Source organism: Podarcis erhardii (genome assembly GCF_964252035.2).
Source record: "Podarcis erhardii genome assembly, chromosome: 4".
Taxonomy (NCBI): domain Eukaryota; kingdom Metazoa; phylum Chordata; class Lepidosauria; order Squamata; family Lacertidae; genus Podarcis; species Podarcis erhardii.
The window spans coordinates 1,749,741-1,766,782 of record NC_138508.1 but is presented as its reverse complement, the minus strand read 5'-3'; the positions used below and the strand labels follow the sequence as shown (position 1 = coordinate 1,766,782).

The 17,042-nt window shown below is 49.3% G+C and overlaps 1 protein-coding gene across 1 annotated transcript in view; it reads right to left on the bottom strand.

Annotated features, from left to right (window-relative positions):
* Positions 1–8,722: 8,722 nt before the first annotated feature.
* Positions 8,723–17,042, bottom strand: part of LOC309341280 (hemoglobin subunit beta-like) — a 66,395-nt gene continuing 58,075 nt past the window's right edge. Inside the window, exon 4 of the mRNA XM_081860869.1 lies at positions 8,723–8,946. Within this exon, the coding sequence (XP_081716995.1) occupies positions 8,758–8,946 (189 nt within the window). The 3' untranslated portion in view covers positions 8,723–8,757. The remainder of the gene's footprint in view (positions 8,947–17,042) is intronic.

The window sequence follows — 17,042 nt, the reverse complement described above, 5'->3', positions numbered from 1 at the left end:
CTACGGAGATCATCTGTTAGGGCAACCAGAGCCGTCTCCGTCCCAAAACCAGGACGGAAACCGGACTCAAATGGATCTAATGCCGATGTTTCCTCCAGAAACCTACCAAGCTGTTCAGCAACCGCTCTGTCAATTACCTTACCCAGGTATGGAAGATTTGAAACTGGGCGGTAATTGGATAGGTCTAAGGGATCTAATGAAGTTTTTTTTAAGAGTGGACACACCACTGCTTCCTTCAGTTCCCCTGTGAATGTCCCCGTGTCAAGGGACAAATTGATAATTTCAACCAGGGGGGTCCGCGCAACATCTGGACACTCGCTAATCAGCCAAGACAGGCACGGATCAAGGAGGCAGGTGGTGGGCCTATCAGCTTGGAGGAATCTATCCACATCAATAGGGAGTATCCGATCGAAATGGTCCAACACTGGACCTGAAGTCAGTCGAGGGGCCTCCAGTTCAGTCACTGTATCTAAATTGGCAGGGAGGTCACGGCGGAGCAATAGGACTTTCTCCGCAAAAAAACTCACGAATGCCTCACAGCTGTGGGTCGAATTTGTGCTTAAATTTGGTTGTCCTCCTAAGGACGTTATTGACCTAATTATTCTAAAAAGTTGTTCCGGGCGAGAGCTAGTGGATGCAATGGAAGCTGCAAAGTAAGATTTCTTAGCAGCTTTCATAGCCATCTCATAGGCTTTCATAAGCATCCTATAAGATGTTCTTGAGGCTCCGTCACGAGTCCGTCGCCATACTCGCTCTAGCCGTCTGAGATCCCGCTTCATTTTCTGGAGCTCCTCAGTAAACCAAGGGGCCCGGTTTCGACAGGGTCGCAGAGGGCGCTTAGGCTCGATCTCATCAATGGCTGCCAAGAGCCGGTTATTCCAGTCCTCAACAAGGTCATCTAATGAGTCGCCAGGAGGAGCAGGGTTCCGCAAGGCTTGGCGGAATCTATCAGGATCCATCAGTTTTCGCGGACGAGCCCAAATAGGTTCGCCACCCGAGCCGGGGAGGAGCGGGAAGTCAATCTTGGCTTTCAGAGCATAGTGATCAGACCATGGCACTTCCACAGCAGGGAGCATGATCACATCTATGCCAGCCCCAAAGATCAGATCCAGCGTGTGGCCTGCTTGATGAGTGGGGCCCAAAACAACCTGGGAGAGCCCTAGTGTTGCCATGGAAGTCACTAGGTCCAGAGCCTTTGAGGAGGGAGCGGCATCAGCATGGATGTTGAAGTCTCCCAAAACCAGTAGGTTTGGGAACTCCTTTGCTGAAGGAGCCAGGCAGCTTTCTGGGCCAGCGAATGGCCGGAGGGCGCAAGGCAGGCCCAGCCCGCCACCACCTCCAGCAGGTCTGACAGGGTGGCTGCTGGTGTGCTCGGTGGTCGGTACACCAGCCAGACAGCCAAGCTCTCCTTGGTGCCCCACACGAGACCAACACATTCAATGCCGGAGATCGCCGGTGATGGCAGAGCTCTGAAAGAGCAATCCTCCCGGAATAACAACGCTACTCCTCCCCCCCCCGACCCACAGTCCGCGATTGATGGAGGACAGAGAAACCTGGGGGTGTTATCTCATGTGGGGAGACTACTTCGCCTTCCCGTACCCAGGTCTCCGTCACGCAATCCAGGTCAATCCCCTGCGAGACAAAAAAAGTCACGCATTGTGGTGGTTTTGTTGCCTATGGACCTGGCATTGCACAGCACAAATGACGGAGGTGTGTAATCCTTGCTCTCCCTACCCTCATCCCTTGGGATGGGGCGTAGATTGGAAGGGGTTCGAGGATCACTGCATCTCGAAGCCCTTCGCCGATAGAGATATCTAGCCCCACCGCCATTCCTCCCTAGCCCTTCAATAGTGGGAATCCCAGATCCCATACTAGCCTCCCCAATAGATGGGTAACATCCCCTCAATAACAAGTCATCCTTGGGCCAGGACTCCTGGGTCAAAATGGTATGGGAAAGAGGTGGAGGTTTGATAGGGTAAGTATCCCTAGAAGATAAAACCCAACCAACCGCACCCCAAGCGGGGGGGACAGTCCCATGGTGTTTCATTAACTGTCAATCCCCCTCTCCCTCCTGGGTTGATTGGAGGATTGTTGGTTCTATCTGTGGCTGTGGAAGTATTAATGAGGTATGTGTTATAAGATGTGGATCACTGGCCAACAAAGAGCCAGATTCGAATTTGGAAGATCTGTCCATCCTGTCTCGCCAGGAGTACAGTAGAGTAGGCTGATCATTCTGGTAAGTTTTTGGAACATTAGGCAAAGGTCCAGATGTAGATTTGGTGCTGGCTATCTCCAGATTGTCAGCAACATAGAGTTCTTTATGTGTTGTTGCCATAGAAATGTCGGAGGCGCCAAATTCCTCATCTAATTTGGTGTCGTTTGAAAAGGGAACAGGGAGTTGCACTGATGTCTTTCCATGGGATAAAGAGCTGTTGGACGCAGATCCCGAAAAAGCCCCATAACTTAAAACATTCCCTCCCCTCCTTGCCCCATTCAAGCAAAGCAGAAATCAGCGTCTATCCAAAGAGATGCTTTTCTTCTGCAGCAGAAATCAGGATCCCTTTGAAGGGGGCGTGTGGCTCTTCGCTTGCCAATTGTGTCCCCATTCAAAGCTGTTCCCCGCCCTCCCCACGGGAGTTGGCCAGGGCTGAAATCCTTTGCTGAAGGAGCCAGGCAGCTTTCTGGGTCAGCAAATGGCCTGAGGGCGCAGGGAAGGCGCTTGCTCTGCGCCCGAGGACACCTGGCTGGCAGTCAGAAGGACAAAAGCCACAGGGGTAGCGGCTGCTTCCAAGCCTGGGACTGGGGGAGAACCTCGTCTCTTCTTCGTCTGGGAGACAGGGATGTCCATCCCGGCTCACAAACCCCCCAAAATAAATTAACGGACGAGTGTGGGTCGTGCCCATTCTATACTCTCGGTAGATGAGGGGAGACCTGCCCCATACTCCCATAAACCTCCGCCTGGGACCCCATTCTATACCCACGGCCTTCCTGCAGGGGATTTACTCTAAGACCCCTATTACACAGCGTCTATGTCCATGCACAATGAATGAAGTTGCTAAGCAGGATTTTGTGGAGATTACATCAGCCCATCTCCTTGGAGCCTGAAGGTGGAAACAAGAACAGCGAAAGGGAGAGGATGGACCACATTGTGCAACATCTTGACGGCTTCTGAGACGCAAAAGAAGAGAAATGGATTGCGCATATTTCTTAATGAGCTGGTTGTATGTAAAATTGAGGATTAAATTTGGTGAAATGTGAAGGGTGGGTGGCGTTAGAAGATTAGCAGTGTTAGGGGGGAGTGTATATTATATATTTATACAAAAAAAACCCCTAGGTGTTTCATCTTGTCAGGAGCTCGTTCTACACTCGAGTAGGACCCTGGTAGAGACACATGCCCGAGTGGCATGTTCCGTCCCTACTGGTCGATCGTTCGGGAGCTTCAAAAGCTTTCTTCAGCCCAAACATCACAGTGACCGATGCCAACTGACAACCGGCACACTTAGGGCTTTGCAGAGTCTTCACAGCTTGTGTAACAGAGCTCAGCAACTCAGCATTTTGGCTAATCTACTTTATTTACATATAAACAGACAGGGAGCACTGCACTGGCTCCCTCTCTCTCTAGTATCAGACAGCAAAGAGAAAAGGAACAATAGTCCCACTTCACGGAACACAGTATCACAAACATCCTGTCTCCGTCACTTCCCACTCTGTGGAGTCAAAACATACACCGTCATGTGATAGACAAAAATCCCATGACTGCAATCATGGAGCAGGAATTCTAACAGCCCACACTAGTGAGGCTGAGTTGTTGGTTACTGGGGCCAGAGGTCAATCAGCCATGTTCAAGGCAAAATAAAACCTAAAGTAGGTATTCAAAGCAACGTAATTAAAAGGGAACTAAAATATTGTTACGTGCCACCCCAGTCTCCAAGCGGTGCTTGACTCCAAGGGTTTCTGCTCTGCTGTGTTTTATTGACCTCCCTTAGGAATGTTTCATTAAAGATAATTGTTTAAGATCATTGTTTTGCTAAATGTCCTCTGTATACTTGCCATTCCTTTGCAATGTCTTATTCTAAAATATTGTTTTGAGTTTCGGGTGGCTGGCTTAGTCCGTGTGATGCTGGAGAGAATCCCTTCTAATTCCCATGTTTCCTGTGTGGGTATGATTAGTTTATTACAAGCTCAGCCATTATTTATCAAAGGAATCTTCTGTCCATGGTTTGTAAGCCAAACCAGGGAGGCTTGAAAACCCCAAGTTTATGGAGGTGGAATAAAAGTGGATGAAAGTATGTAAAAAAAAATTACGGTAATCCTTTGCTGGAGGAGCCAGGCACATTTCTGGGCCAGCGAATGGCCTGAGGGCGCAAGGAAGGCGCTTGCTCTGCGCCCGAGGACACCTGGCTGGCAGTCAGAAGGACAAAAGCCAAGGGGGGAGCGGCTGCTTCCAAGCCTGGGATGGGGGGGGAGAACCTTGCCTCTGCTTCGTCTGGGAGACAGGGATGTCCATCCCGGCTCACAAACTCCCAAAAATAAATTAACGGACGGCCGCAGATCATGCCCTTTCATGCCCTTTCGATACCCTCGAAATATTAGGGGAGACCTGCCCCTTTCCCCCATTGATCTCCCCTGGGACCCGCAAAAGGCAACTTGCCCCCCTGGCGTTTTACTTTGGATCTGTTTGTTTGATGTTTCAATGAAGTTGGTAAACTCTTTTCATGTGTGGGTCACCCACACAACCAGTGTGGTGTAGTGGTTAAGAGCTGTAGTCTCATAATCTGGTGAACCGGGTTCGCGTCTCCGCTCCTCCACATGCAGCTGCTGGGTGACCTTGGGCCAGTCACACTTCTCTGAAGTCTCTCAGCCCCACTCACCTCACAGAGTGTTTGTTGTGGGGGAGGAAGGGAAAGGAGAATGTTAGCTGCTTTGAGACTCCTTAAAGGGAGTGAAAGGCGGGATATAAAATCCAAACTCTTCTTCTTCTCTTCTTTTCTCCCCACAACAGATCCCACAACGCATTCAACAGATGGAGGCTGAATTCTGACAAGAAAGAAGTACTGTTTTGGGGGGACATAGGCTGTCCCCCCCCAGTCCTGAACGGGGTAACTGTACCCCTGAAGGACCAGGTACACAGCCTGTGAGTCATTTTGGATTCACAGCTGTCCATGGAAGTATAGGTCAATTCTGTGTCCAGGGCAGCTGTAATATCAGCTCCACAATTCAAAGTGTTGGTGCTGACCTTTCAAGCCCTAAACGGCCTCGGTCCAGTATACCTGAAGCAGCATCTCCACCCCCATCATTTAGCCCAGACCCTGAGGTCCCGCTCCCAAGGCCTTCTGGTGGTTCCCTCACTGTGAGAGGTGAGGTTACAGGGAACCAGGCAGAGGGCCTTCTTGGTAGTGGCCCCTGCCCTGTGGAATGCCCTTCCATGAGGGGTCAAGGAAATAAACAACTAACTGAAATCTGAATGCAACCCTGTATCAGGAATTTTTTTATGTTTTATGTCCTGTAAGCCACCCAGAGTGACACACACACACACACACACACACACACACACACACACACACGGCACCCCCCCCCAGCAGCCCCTTGGGGCAGGGGAGCAGCCTCACCCTGAAGCTGACGGGCTCCACGTGGAGCAATTCACTCAACTCGGTAAAGGTCTCCTTGACCTTGTCGAGTTCTATTGATGGTGAAGGGGAAGACGATCAACACGCTGGAGTGAAGGAAGGAAGGAAGGAAGGAGAAAGGTAGAGGCACGGATGGTTATTATCCAGGTGGAAAGAGGAGCACCTGCCCAACCTGCCTAGAGAGGCAACCAGTGCCTGGCCTTACCGGACAAGGATATCCCCACCAATGGCGGCCATGTTGACTTTGCTGCAGGCAGTGTTGATGAGCTGCTTCTCCTTTGGGGTCCAGTGCACAATGGTGGCTGGCTGTGGGCTGGGAGCTTCTCTCGGCTGCTGGAGAAAACCTTCTAGGCTGAGCTGGAGCTTCTTCCAGGGCTGGAGCCTTTTAGACCCTGCGCCAAAGCTCCTCCTCCAGGATTTAAAGAAGCTTCCTTGTTTATGATTTGACCAAATAATGTCTGGCTTTTCCTTAGGACATGCCTATTTCATCTGAGAAAGCCTGAAGGGTATGGAGTAATTGTGAGAATATAGTTCCATTCCACCTTAAAAGGGTCAGGCATGACTGTTGTGTATCACATGCCTGTTTACGTCCAGCACATTCTGCTGGGAACCTCTCTTGTATGTTGCTTTTTTGTTCCTGCTGTTTTGCCGGAGACGAAGGGAGGCAGATAACTCTCTGCTAAACAACAATGTGTTTGTCCCTACAGAATTGCCTGAAGGTAAAAAGCCCATAAGCTGTAAGTGGGTTTTTAAAGTGAAAAAGCTGGCTGATGGTAGTTGTCAGAGGAAAGCCAGGTTGGTTGCAAGGGGCTTTACACAAAGGAAAATGATACATTATGATGAAGTGTTTGCCCCAACAGCAAAGGCTGAAACAGTAAAATCCGTTTTAGCAATGGCAAGTCTGAGAGAGTTAAAAGTTCATCATTTTGATGTTGCCTCAGCATATTTAAATGCTCCTATTGACGCCGAGGTGTATTTACAGCAAATACCAGGTTATGAGCTGGAAAAAGACAGCATGGTGTTAAAGCTGCAAAGGGCACTATACGGTTTACACCAAAGTGCACGTCTATGGCATGAATGCATAGACACAACTTTGAAAAAGATGGGATTCAAACAAAGCCTGGCTGATTCCTGTTTATATTCAGCAATGGTGCAAGGAAGTGTTTGTTATTTACTTTTGTCTGTTGACGATATCTGTCTAATAACAACTGCACAAAAGCAAGTGTCTTGGTTTATAAACAGCCTAGGTAACAAATACAAACTGAAGTATTTGGGAGAGATTCAGAATTACTTAGGAGTAGAGGTTCAGAGAAATGAAGAGGGCATCTACTCTCTAAGTCAGAAGGAAAAAATTGAAAAGTTATTGAAGACATATGGAATGGAGAGGGCAAATGAGGTTGACACTCCCATAACTACCCAGTACAAAAATGAACCAGAAGGACAAAAATGTGAGAATGCAACAGCATTTCATTCTCTGTTGGGTTCTCTGTTATATTTAAGTTGTTGGACAAGACCCGACATAACATTGGCAGTGCACATGTTAAGCCAAAGAAGTGCAGACCCGGCTCAGAGAGATTGGGTAGCACTTAAAAGAATCCTAAGGTATCTGAAAGGCACAAAAGATTACAAACTGGTGCTGGATACAGGATATGATCAGCAAGTGTATGCATACGCTGATGCCAGCTGGGGGGACAGAGAAAATGGAAAGTCTACCACTGGCTATGCCATATATATTGGAAATGCCCTGGTTCAGTGGAAATCCCAGAAACAAACATTTGTTGCCACAAGTACTTGTGAAGCAGAGTACTCAGCCATAAGCGAATGTGTATCACAAATAGAATGGTTTGCTTGCCTAACAAAAGAGCTTGGAATACCTTCTGAAATGCCAATCACTGTGCTAAGTGACAACATGGCTGCACAACAGCTTGCCAACCAACAGAACTTTAAAAGCAAGAGTAAACATATTGCTATAAGATACGGAAATGTGAAAAATGCTTTGGAAAGAAATGTGTTAAAGGTACAGCACTGTAACACAAAATGTAATGTGGCAGATTTGTATACAAAATGTTTGGATGCTCCTAAATTTCGAGACTTAAGAGAATTATTAGGTCTCAAGCCTTTGACTTAAGGAGGAGTGTTGGGATTCGCAGGATCCTGGATAAGTCTGCAGGCTTCAACAGGATGATGCAATACTCTGCTGGGTCAGAGTGACTCAGCAGGAGTGTGATTAATGTGATTGGCTATCACCTGTTTTAAAAAGGAAAGCCTGTTTAACAGTGGGTGTGGTTGTAGTGGTGGTTGTGCTGTAGTGTGGTGGTGCTGTGGTGGAGAGTATTCGTTTGTAAGTACTCTGTATGGACTGTTTCTTTTGTAAATGCCTGTATATAACTCACATTAAAAAGACTGCACTGGAAAAACCTGGAACTCTTAGCGTCTCTGCTGAAAGCGCCGCGTGGAATACGCGACATTGATTATGTGTTTTGTGTTTTTATATCATAATTCCATCCTGTGAACCTCCAAATTTAATAAACAAATAAATGGATAAATAGAAATGAATGGCCCCCTCTCTCTGCCGATTAAGAGGCAGCTCCGTCCCCGACACTCATCTGGAAAGAGGCAGGGAGGGGCATTGCGGGAGGGAGTGGCCTTAGGGGTCTCTCTGGGTGGCCCCACTTGATACCCCCACCTCCTATTCAGAGGGATGGAATCCAGAGCAGGGGAAGGGTCCGCAACACCCTCTGAGTCTTTCACCCCCAATTTCTCCACAGTAGGAAGAACAGAGAGGGCAACAGAGAGGGAGATGACCGGGGGGGCAATAAGGGCATGGGGGGGTCAGTCTGGCAGGAGCTTTGAGGATGAAGGATTTGGGGAAACAGCGGGGGTCCCTGGCTCTGAAAAGCACTCCAGCTTCAGGGAGGAGGGCAAAGTGCCACAGAGTCCTGAACCCCCCCCCCAGTGGTCTCAATGTTTCCTCTTGAGTGACAGAGAAGCCCCCCCTTTCCCAGCCCCCCAACTAACAGGAGGTGTTTCTACCCCCCACGCCCAGGCCAGTCCCCTCCCTCCGTCCCAGAGAAGGAGACACAGGAAACCAGGTCAGATGCAGAGGGAGGATTTATTAGAGGGCCAAGCGTCACATGGGGGCAGGAAGGGGAGACCAGCAGGAGGCGGCCGCTTCTCCCTGGGGGTGTCTCAGTGGGACCGGCAGGCCAGCGCATGAGCCACCACCCCGACCAGCTTGTGGAAGGCATGGTGGTAAGCAGGGGTGAATTTCTGTCCAAGGGGGGGCTAGCAGGAGGGTGCTGAGGACCTCGCCCAGGAGCTGGAAGAGAAAAGAGAGGGTGACTCCTTCTGCCAGGGGGCCCATGTGTGGGACACCCTCTCCCCACAACAGATCCCACAACAGATTCAGGAGATTGAGACTGAATCCTGACAAGACAGAAGCACTGTTTAGGGTGGACTGGGAGCAAGTGGGTGTGGGGGGGGGACTCCCTGGTCCTGAATGGGGTAACTGTGCCCCTGAAGGACCAGGTGCGCAGCCTGGGAGTCATTTTGGACTCACAGCTGTCCATGGAGGCACAGGTCATTTCTGTTTCCAGGGCAGCTGTCTCCCAGCTCCATCTGGTCCACAGGATGAGACCCTACCTGCCCGCAGACTGTCTCGCCAGAGTGGTGCATGCTCTAGTTATCTCCCGCTTGGACTACTGCAATGCCCCCCATGTGGGACTACCTTTGAAGGTGACGTGGAAACTGCAACTAATCCAGAATGCGGCAGCTAGACTGGTGACTGGCAGTGGCTGCTAAGATCGCCGAGCACAATTTAAAGTTTTGGTGCTGACCTTGAAAGCCCTAAAAGGCCTCAGCCCTGTATACCCAAAGGAGGGTCTCCACCCCCATTGTTCAGCCCAGACTCTGAGGTCCAGCTCCCTTCTGGCAGTTCCCTCAGTGTGAGAGGTGAGGTTACAGGGAAGCAGGCAGAGGGCCTTCTTGGTAGTGGCCCCTGCCCTGTGGAATGCCCTCCCACCAGATGTCAAGGAAATAAACAACTAACTGAAATCTGAAGGCAACTCTGTATCAGGAAATGTCTAATGTCTTACAATGTTTTATGTCCTGTGAGCCACCCAGAGTGACACACACACACACACACACACACACACACACACACGGCACCCCCAGTCCCCCCCCCCCGCCAGGCAGCCCTTTGGGGCGGGGGAGCAGCCTCACCCTGAAGTTGAGGGGGTCCATGTGGAGCTTGTCGCAGAGCAGTTCACGCATCTCGGAAAAAGCCTCCTTGACCTCGTGCAAGGAGGGCTGGAGAGGATCCTAATGAGAGGTCAGGGCTGGAGAGGTTCCCGAAGTGAGCGAAGAGCCTCTGGCACCAGGGGTAGACCACCAGCAGGCTGCAAAGAAGGAAGGAAGGAAGGAAGGAAGGAAGGAAAAAGGGAGAGGCATGGATGGTTATTATCCAGGTGGAAAGAGGAGCACCTGCCCAAGCTGCTTAGAGAGGCAACAACCCCTGGCCTTACCTTCCAAGGGCGTCCGCACCAATGACGGCCACATCCATTCTCATCCAAATAGCGGTGATGATATCGGTCATGATGGCTGGCTGTGGGCTGGGAGCTTCTCTCGGCTGCTGGAGAAAACCTTCTGGGCTGAGCTGGAGCTTCTTCCAGGGCTGGAGCCTTTTATACCCTGGGCCAAAGCTCCTCCTCCCAGATTTACAGAAGCCGACCTGGTTTCTGATTTGATCTAAGAATGCTGTGATTTTCTTTATGACATCCCTTTTTTCCCCTGAGAAATCCTGGAGGGTATGGAGTAATGCCACGCATGTGCCAAGGAGACAAGCAAGTATAAAGGCTTTAGAAGACATCTGAAGGCAGCCCCAAAGGAGCGTCTCCACCCCCATCGCTCGGACCAGACACTGAGGTCCTCCTCCTCCGGTGATTCAGCTACAGGGTACAAGGCAAAGGGCCTTCTTGGCAGTGGCTCCCTCCCTGTGGAAAGACATCAGATGTCAACCTGGGTGGCCTGAAAGACGGACTAGGCAGATTCATGGAGGAGAAGCTCTAATGGCTCCTAGTCCGGCTGGCTCTGCTCTCCCCCCCACCATCAGAGGCAGCGATGCTTCTGGATACCACTTGCAGGAAACGGCATCAAGGGAGAGGCTCTGGGGCTTCAATCCTGCTTGCCCATTGGGGTCCATAGTTGGCCATTGGGAGAAGTGTTCTTGGGGGACAGGGATAGACAGGTGTGGAGGACTCCCTGGTCCTGAATGGGGTAACTGTGCCTCTGAAGGACCAGGTGCGCAGCCTGGGAGTCATTTTGGACTCACAGCTGTCCATGGAGGCACAGGTCATTTCTGTTTCCAGGGCAGCTGTCTCCCAGCTCCATCTGGTCCACAGGATGAGACCCTACCTGCCCGCAGACTGTCTCGCCAGAGTGGTGCATGCTCTAGTTATCTCCCGCTTGGACTACTGCAATGCCCCCCATGTGGGACTACCTTTGAAGGTGACGTGGAAACTGCAACTAATCCAGAATGCGGCAGCTAGACTGGTGACTGGCAGTGGCTGCTAAGATCGCCGAGCACAATTTAAAGTTTTGGTGCTGACCTTGAAAGCCCTAAAAGGCCTCAGCCCTGTATACCCAAAGGAGGGTCTCCACCCCCATTGTTCAGCCCAGACTCTGAGGTCCAGCTCCCTTCTGGCAGTTCCCTCAGTGTGAGAGGTGAGGTTACAGGGAAGCAGGCAGAGGGCCTTCTTGGTAGTGGCCCCTGCCCTGTGGAATGCCCTCCCACCAGATGTCAAGGAAATAAACAACTAACTGAAATCTGAAGGCAACTCTGTATCAGGAAATGTCTAATGTCTTACAATGTTTTATGTCCTGTGAGCCACCCAGAGTGACACACACACACACACACACACACACACACACACACACGGCAACCCCAGTCCCCCCCCCCCCGCCAGGCAGCCCCTTGGGGCGGGGGAGCAGAGCAGCCTCACCCTGAAGTTGAGGGGGTCCATGTGGAGCTTGTCGCAGAGCATTTCACGCAGCTCGGAAAAAGCCTCCTGGACCTCGTGCAAGGAGGGCTGGAGAGGATCCTAATGAGAGGGCGGGCTGGGGAGGTTCCCGAAGAAAGAGAAGATCCTCTTGCATAAGGGTTACATCGGCCAGCAGCCTGCAGAGAAGGAACAAATGAAGGAAGGAAGGAAAAAGGGAGAGGCATGGAGGGTTATTATCCAAGTGGAAAGAGGAGCACCTGCCCAACCTGCTTAGAGAGGCAACCACCCCTGGCCTTACATGCGAATGGATTCAACCACACCAAAGACGGTCGCACCCATTCTTATCCCGAAAGTGGTGATTATCTGCATCTCGGTCATGATGGCTGGCTGTGGGCTGGGAGCTTCTCTCGGCTGCTGGAGAATACCTTCTAGGCTGAGCTGGAGCTGCTTCCAGGGCTGGAGCCTTTTATACCCTGGGCCAAAGCTCCTCCTCCCGGATTTACAGAAGCCGACCTGGTTTCTGATTTGTTCAAAGAATGCTGTGATTTTCCTTAAGACATCCCTGTTTTCCTCTGAGAAATTCTGGAGGGTATGGAGTAATGCCACGCCTGTGCCAAGGAGACAAGCAAGTATAAAGGCTTTAGAAGACATCTGAAGGATGCCCCAAAGGAGCGTCTCCACCCCCATCGCTCAGCCCAGACACTGAGGTCCTCCTCCTCCGGTGATTCAGCTACAGGGTACCAGGCAAAGGGCCTTCTTGGCAGTGGCTCCCTCCCTGTGGAAAGACGTCAGATGTCAACCTGGGTGGCCTGAAAGAAGGACTAGACAGATTCATGGAGGAGAAGCTCTAATGGCTCCTAGTCCGGCTGGCTCTGCTCTCCCTCCACCATCAGAGGCAGCGATGCTTCTGGATCCCACTTGCAGGAAACGGCATCAAGGGAGAGGCTCTGGGGCTCCAATCCTGCTTGCCCATTGGGGTCCATAGTTGGCCATTGGCAGAAGAGGATCCTGGACTCAATGGGTCCCCTTTGGCCTGACCCAGAAGGCTCTGACTTTTCTCATTCCCAATCTTAAGGAACTCTGGGAAATGGAGTTCTGTGAGGGAGAAATAGGAATTTCCAAGAGAAGTTTCAGCAGACATTCTAGACCTTCATGTCCCCAGAATTCTGCAATCGTTTGTTAAACTATTCTCATGCCAATAAAATTTGATCGTGTGTATTAGCCCAGACTGATTCAGGTGACCTTTCAAGGGGCGCAGAATCATCTTTCTCCTGAGAAACACCTGCCTGTGGCCTCAACTTTTCTGGTTGTATGACTTTGGGTCACTTTAGAAGTCCTCAATTCTGTCTTCGCTCCTGCCCCCTTTTGTACACCTGTTCTGCTTCAAAGCCCATATTCTGAGCTAAGCTCTTGCTCAGGGATGGGGAACCTGAGGTCTTCCGGATGTGGTCTGACTCTGCTTCCCATTGGCAGGCAGTGGGCTCCCAATCCCTGCCCTTGTTTAACCTCCCTCTCTTCCTACCCCTGCCGCTTCCAACTCTCCCTCTGCTGTTCTCTCCCCACGCTGTCAAACCTGAATGTGAGCTCCCTGGGGCAGAGTCCTGTCCTACATTCCAAGGGCCCTCAATTGATACATGGTCAAATAATAATCATCATCTGTAAGTGCAGTTAATTATCCTCAGTGGGCTCAATTATCCTCATAGAATAGAATCATAGAATCATAGAATCATAGAGTTGGAAGAGACCACAAGGGCCATCGAGTCCAACCCCCTGCCAAGCAGGAAACACCATCAAGCCTCTGCTTAAAGACCTCCAAAGAAGGAGACTCCACCACACTCCTTGGCAGCAAATTCCACTGTCAAACAGCTCTTACTGTCAGGAAGTTCTTCCTAATGTTTAGGTGGAATCTTCTTTCTTGTAGTTTGGAACCATTGTTCCGTGTCTGCTTCTCTGGAGCAGCAGAAAACAACCTTTCTCCCTCCTCTATGTGACATCCTTTTATATATTTGAACATGGCTATCATATCACCCCTTAACCTCCTCTTCTCCAGGCTAAACATGCCCAGCTCCCTTAGCCGTTCCTCATAAGGCATCGTTTCCAGGCCTTTGACCATTTGGGTTGCCCTCCTCTGGACACCTTCCAGTTTGTCAGTGTCCTTCTTGAACTGTGGTGCCCAGAACTGGACACAGTACTCCAGGTGAGGTCTGACCAGAGCAGAATACAGTGGCACTATTACTTCCCTTGATCTAGATGCTATACTCCTATTGATGCAGCCCAGAATTGCATTGGCTTTTTTAGCTGCCGCGTCACACTTTTGGCTCATGTCAAGTTTGTGGTCCACCAAGACTCCTAGATCCTTTTCACATGTACTGCTCTCAAGCCAGGTGTCACCCATCTTGTATTTGTGCCTCTCATTATTTTTGCCCAAGTGCAATCCTTTACATTTCTCCCTGTTAAAATTCATCTTGTTTGTTTTGGCCCAGTTCTCTGATCTGTCAAGGTCGTTTTGAAGTGTGATCCTGTCCTCTGGGGTGTTAGCCACCCCTCCCAGTTTGGTGTCATCTGCAAATTGGATCAGGATGCCCTTGAGTCCATCAACCAAGTCGTTGATAAAGATGTTGAATAAGACCGGGCCCAAGACAGAACCCTGTGGCACCCCACTAGTCACTCTTCTCCAGGATGAAGAGGAACCATTGATGAGCACCCTTTGGGTTCGGTCAGTCAGCCAGTTACAAATCCACTGAGTGGTAGCATAGTCAAGACCGCATTTTACCAGCTTCTTTACAAGAATATCATGGGGCAACTTGTCAAATGCCTTGCTGAAATCAAGGGAGGCTACATCCACTGCGTTCCCTTCATCTACCAGGCTTGTAATTCTGTCAAAAAACGAGATCAGGTTAGTCTGACATGACTTACTTTTCAGAAATCCATGCTGACTATTGGTGATCACAGCATTCCTTTCTAGGTGCTCACAGACTGTTTGCTTAATGATCTGCTCCAGAATCTTCCCTGGGATTGATGTCAGACTGACTGGGCGGTAATTATTTGGGTCCTCTCTTTTACCCTTTTTGAAAATAGGGACAACATTTGCCCTCCTCCAGTCTGCCGGGACTTCGCTTGTTCTCCAGGAATTCTCAAAGATGACAGCCAGTGGTTCTGAGATCACATCTGCCAGTTCTTTTAATACTCTTGGATACAGTTCATCTGGCCCTGGAGACTTGAATACATCTAAACTAGCCAAGTATTCTTGTACTATCTCCTTAGTTATTCTGGGCCGTGTTTCCTCTGCTGAATCATTTGCTCCAAATTCTTCAGGTCGGGCATTGTTTTCTTTATCGGAGAAGACTGAGGCAAAGAAGGCATTGAGGAGTTCAGCCCTTTCTGTGTCCCCTGTTTGCATTTCACCATCTTCTCCTCTGAGTGACCCCACTGTTTCTTTGTTCTTCCTTTTGCTACGAACATACCCATAAAAGCCTTTTTTGTTGCTTTTAACCTCTCTAGCAAGCCTGAGTTCATTCTGTGCTTTAGCTTTTCTGACTTTGTGTCTACACGTGCTGGCTATTTGTTTGAATTCCTCTTTGGTGGTTTCCCCCCTTTTCCATTTTTTGTACACATCCTTCTTTAATCTTAACTCAGTTAAAAGTTCTTTACAGATAGGTAGCCGTGTTGGTCTGCCATAGTCAAAACAAAATAAAAAAATTCCTTCCAGTAGCACCTTAAAGACCAACTAAGTTAGTTCTTGGTATGAGCTTTCGTGTGCATGCACACTTCTTCAGATACACTGAAACAGAAGTTTCCAGACCCTTCTATATAGTGAGAAGGTGAGGAGGGGTATTACTCAGAAGGGTGGTGGGATTGGGTGATTGGCAGATAGCTGTGATGAGCCTGTTGACGACTCTTAACGACTGCAATAGGTCTTACAGGAAAAAGCAAGGGGTGACAAGGTGAAAAATGGCTTTGTCATGTATAATGAGATTATACTTTGTCATGTATAATGAGATTATAATGTCATGTATAATGAGTTCTTTAGATAGCCACGCTGGCTTCTTTAGGCACCTTCCATGTTTCCGTCTCATTGGTATTGCCTGAAGTTGTGCTTTTACTATCTCCCTCTTAACAAACTCCCAGCCATCATGAACTCCCTTTCCTTTTAGTATTACTGTCCATGGGATCTCAACCAGCACTTCCCTAAGTTTTATGAAGTCGGCTTTCTTAAAGTCAAGAAATTGAGTCCTAGTATGCTTGGCTGCTCCTTTCCGCTGTATAGTAAACTTCAGAAGAGCATGATCACTCGTGCCTAATGATCCTTCCACTTCTACCCCACTAACCAGGTCATCAACATTGGTTAGGACCAGATTCAAAATGGCTGTTCCTCTTGTTGCTTCTCCCACTTTCTGGACAACGAAGTTGTCTGCAAGGCCAGTGAGGAATCTGTTTGACCTTATGCTCTTGGCTGAGTTTGACATCCAACAAATATCCGGGTAATTGAAGTCCCCCATTACTACTATCTCCCTTCCTTTTGCATGCTTGGCCATCTGTTCCAGGAAGGCATCATCTATGTCCTCCGTTTGGCTTGGGGATCTATAGTAAACTCCCACAATGAGGTCACTGTTATTCTTCTCTCCCTTAATTTTGACCCAAATGCTCTCACTTTGGCTTTGAGGTTCTAAATCTTGGATCTCTTCACAGGTATACACATCCCTGACATATAACGCCACTCCTCCTCCTTTCTTGTCTGGTCTGTTTCTCTGAAATAGATTGTATCCCTCCATTATTACATTCCAATCGTGGGACTTATCCCACCAGGTTTCAGTGATGCCTATTATGTCATATTTAGTTTGCTGTACCAAGAGCTCAAGCTCATCTTGTTTATTTCCATGCTTTGGCATTAGTGTACAGACATTGAAGTCCATTAATCATTCCCCTGTGTCTCTTATTTAAGGATTTTTTCCTCCCACCACTAGGTCTGCGTGCTGTCTTCTTCTTCATCATCATCATCAAAATAGACGGCTGTAGATCATGCCCTTTCAATACCCTCGGAAGATTAGGGGAGACCTGCCCCATACCCCCATAGACCTCCGCCTGGGACCCCCAAAGGGCGACTTCCCAGGTTCGCTGCCCACAATGCGTTTTATTTTGGATCGCTTTGTTTGAAATTCCAATGAAGGTGATAAATTCCTTTGATGTTATTATGGGTGTGAAATATGTTAGCGGGGGTGTTTATTGGTTTGTATTTGTTTTTATTTGATTATGTGTTTTGTGTTTTTATATCGTAATTTCATCCTGTGAACCCACAAATTTAATGAAGAAATAAATGGATAAAACGAAATGAATTCCCCCCTCTCTCTGCCGATTAAGAGGCAGCTCCGTCCCCGACACCCATCTGGAAAGAGGCAGGGAGGGGTATTGCGGGGGG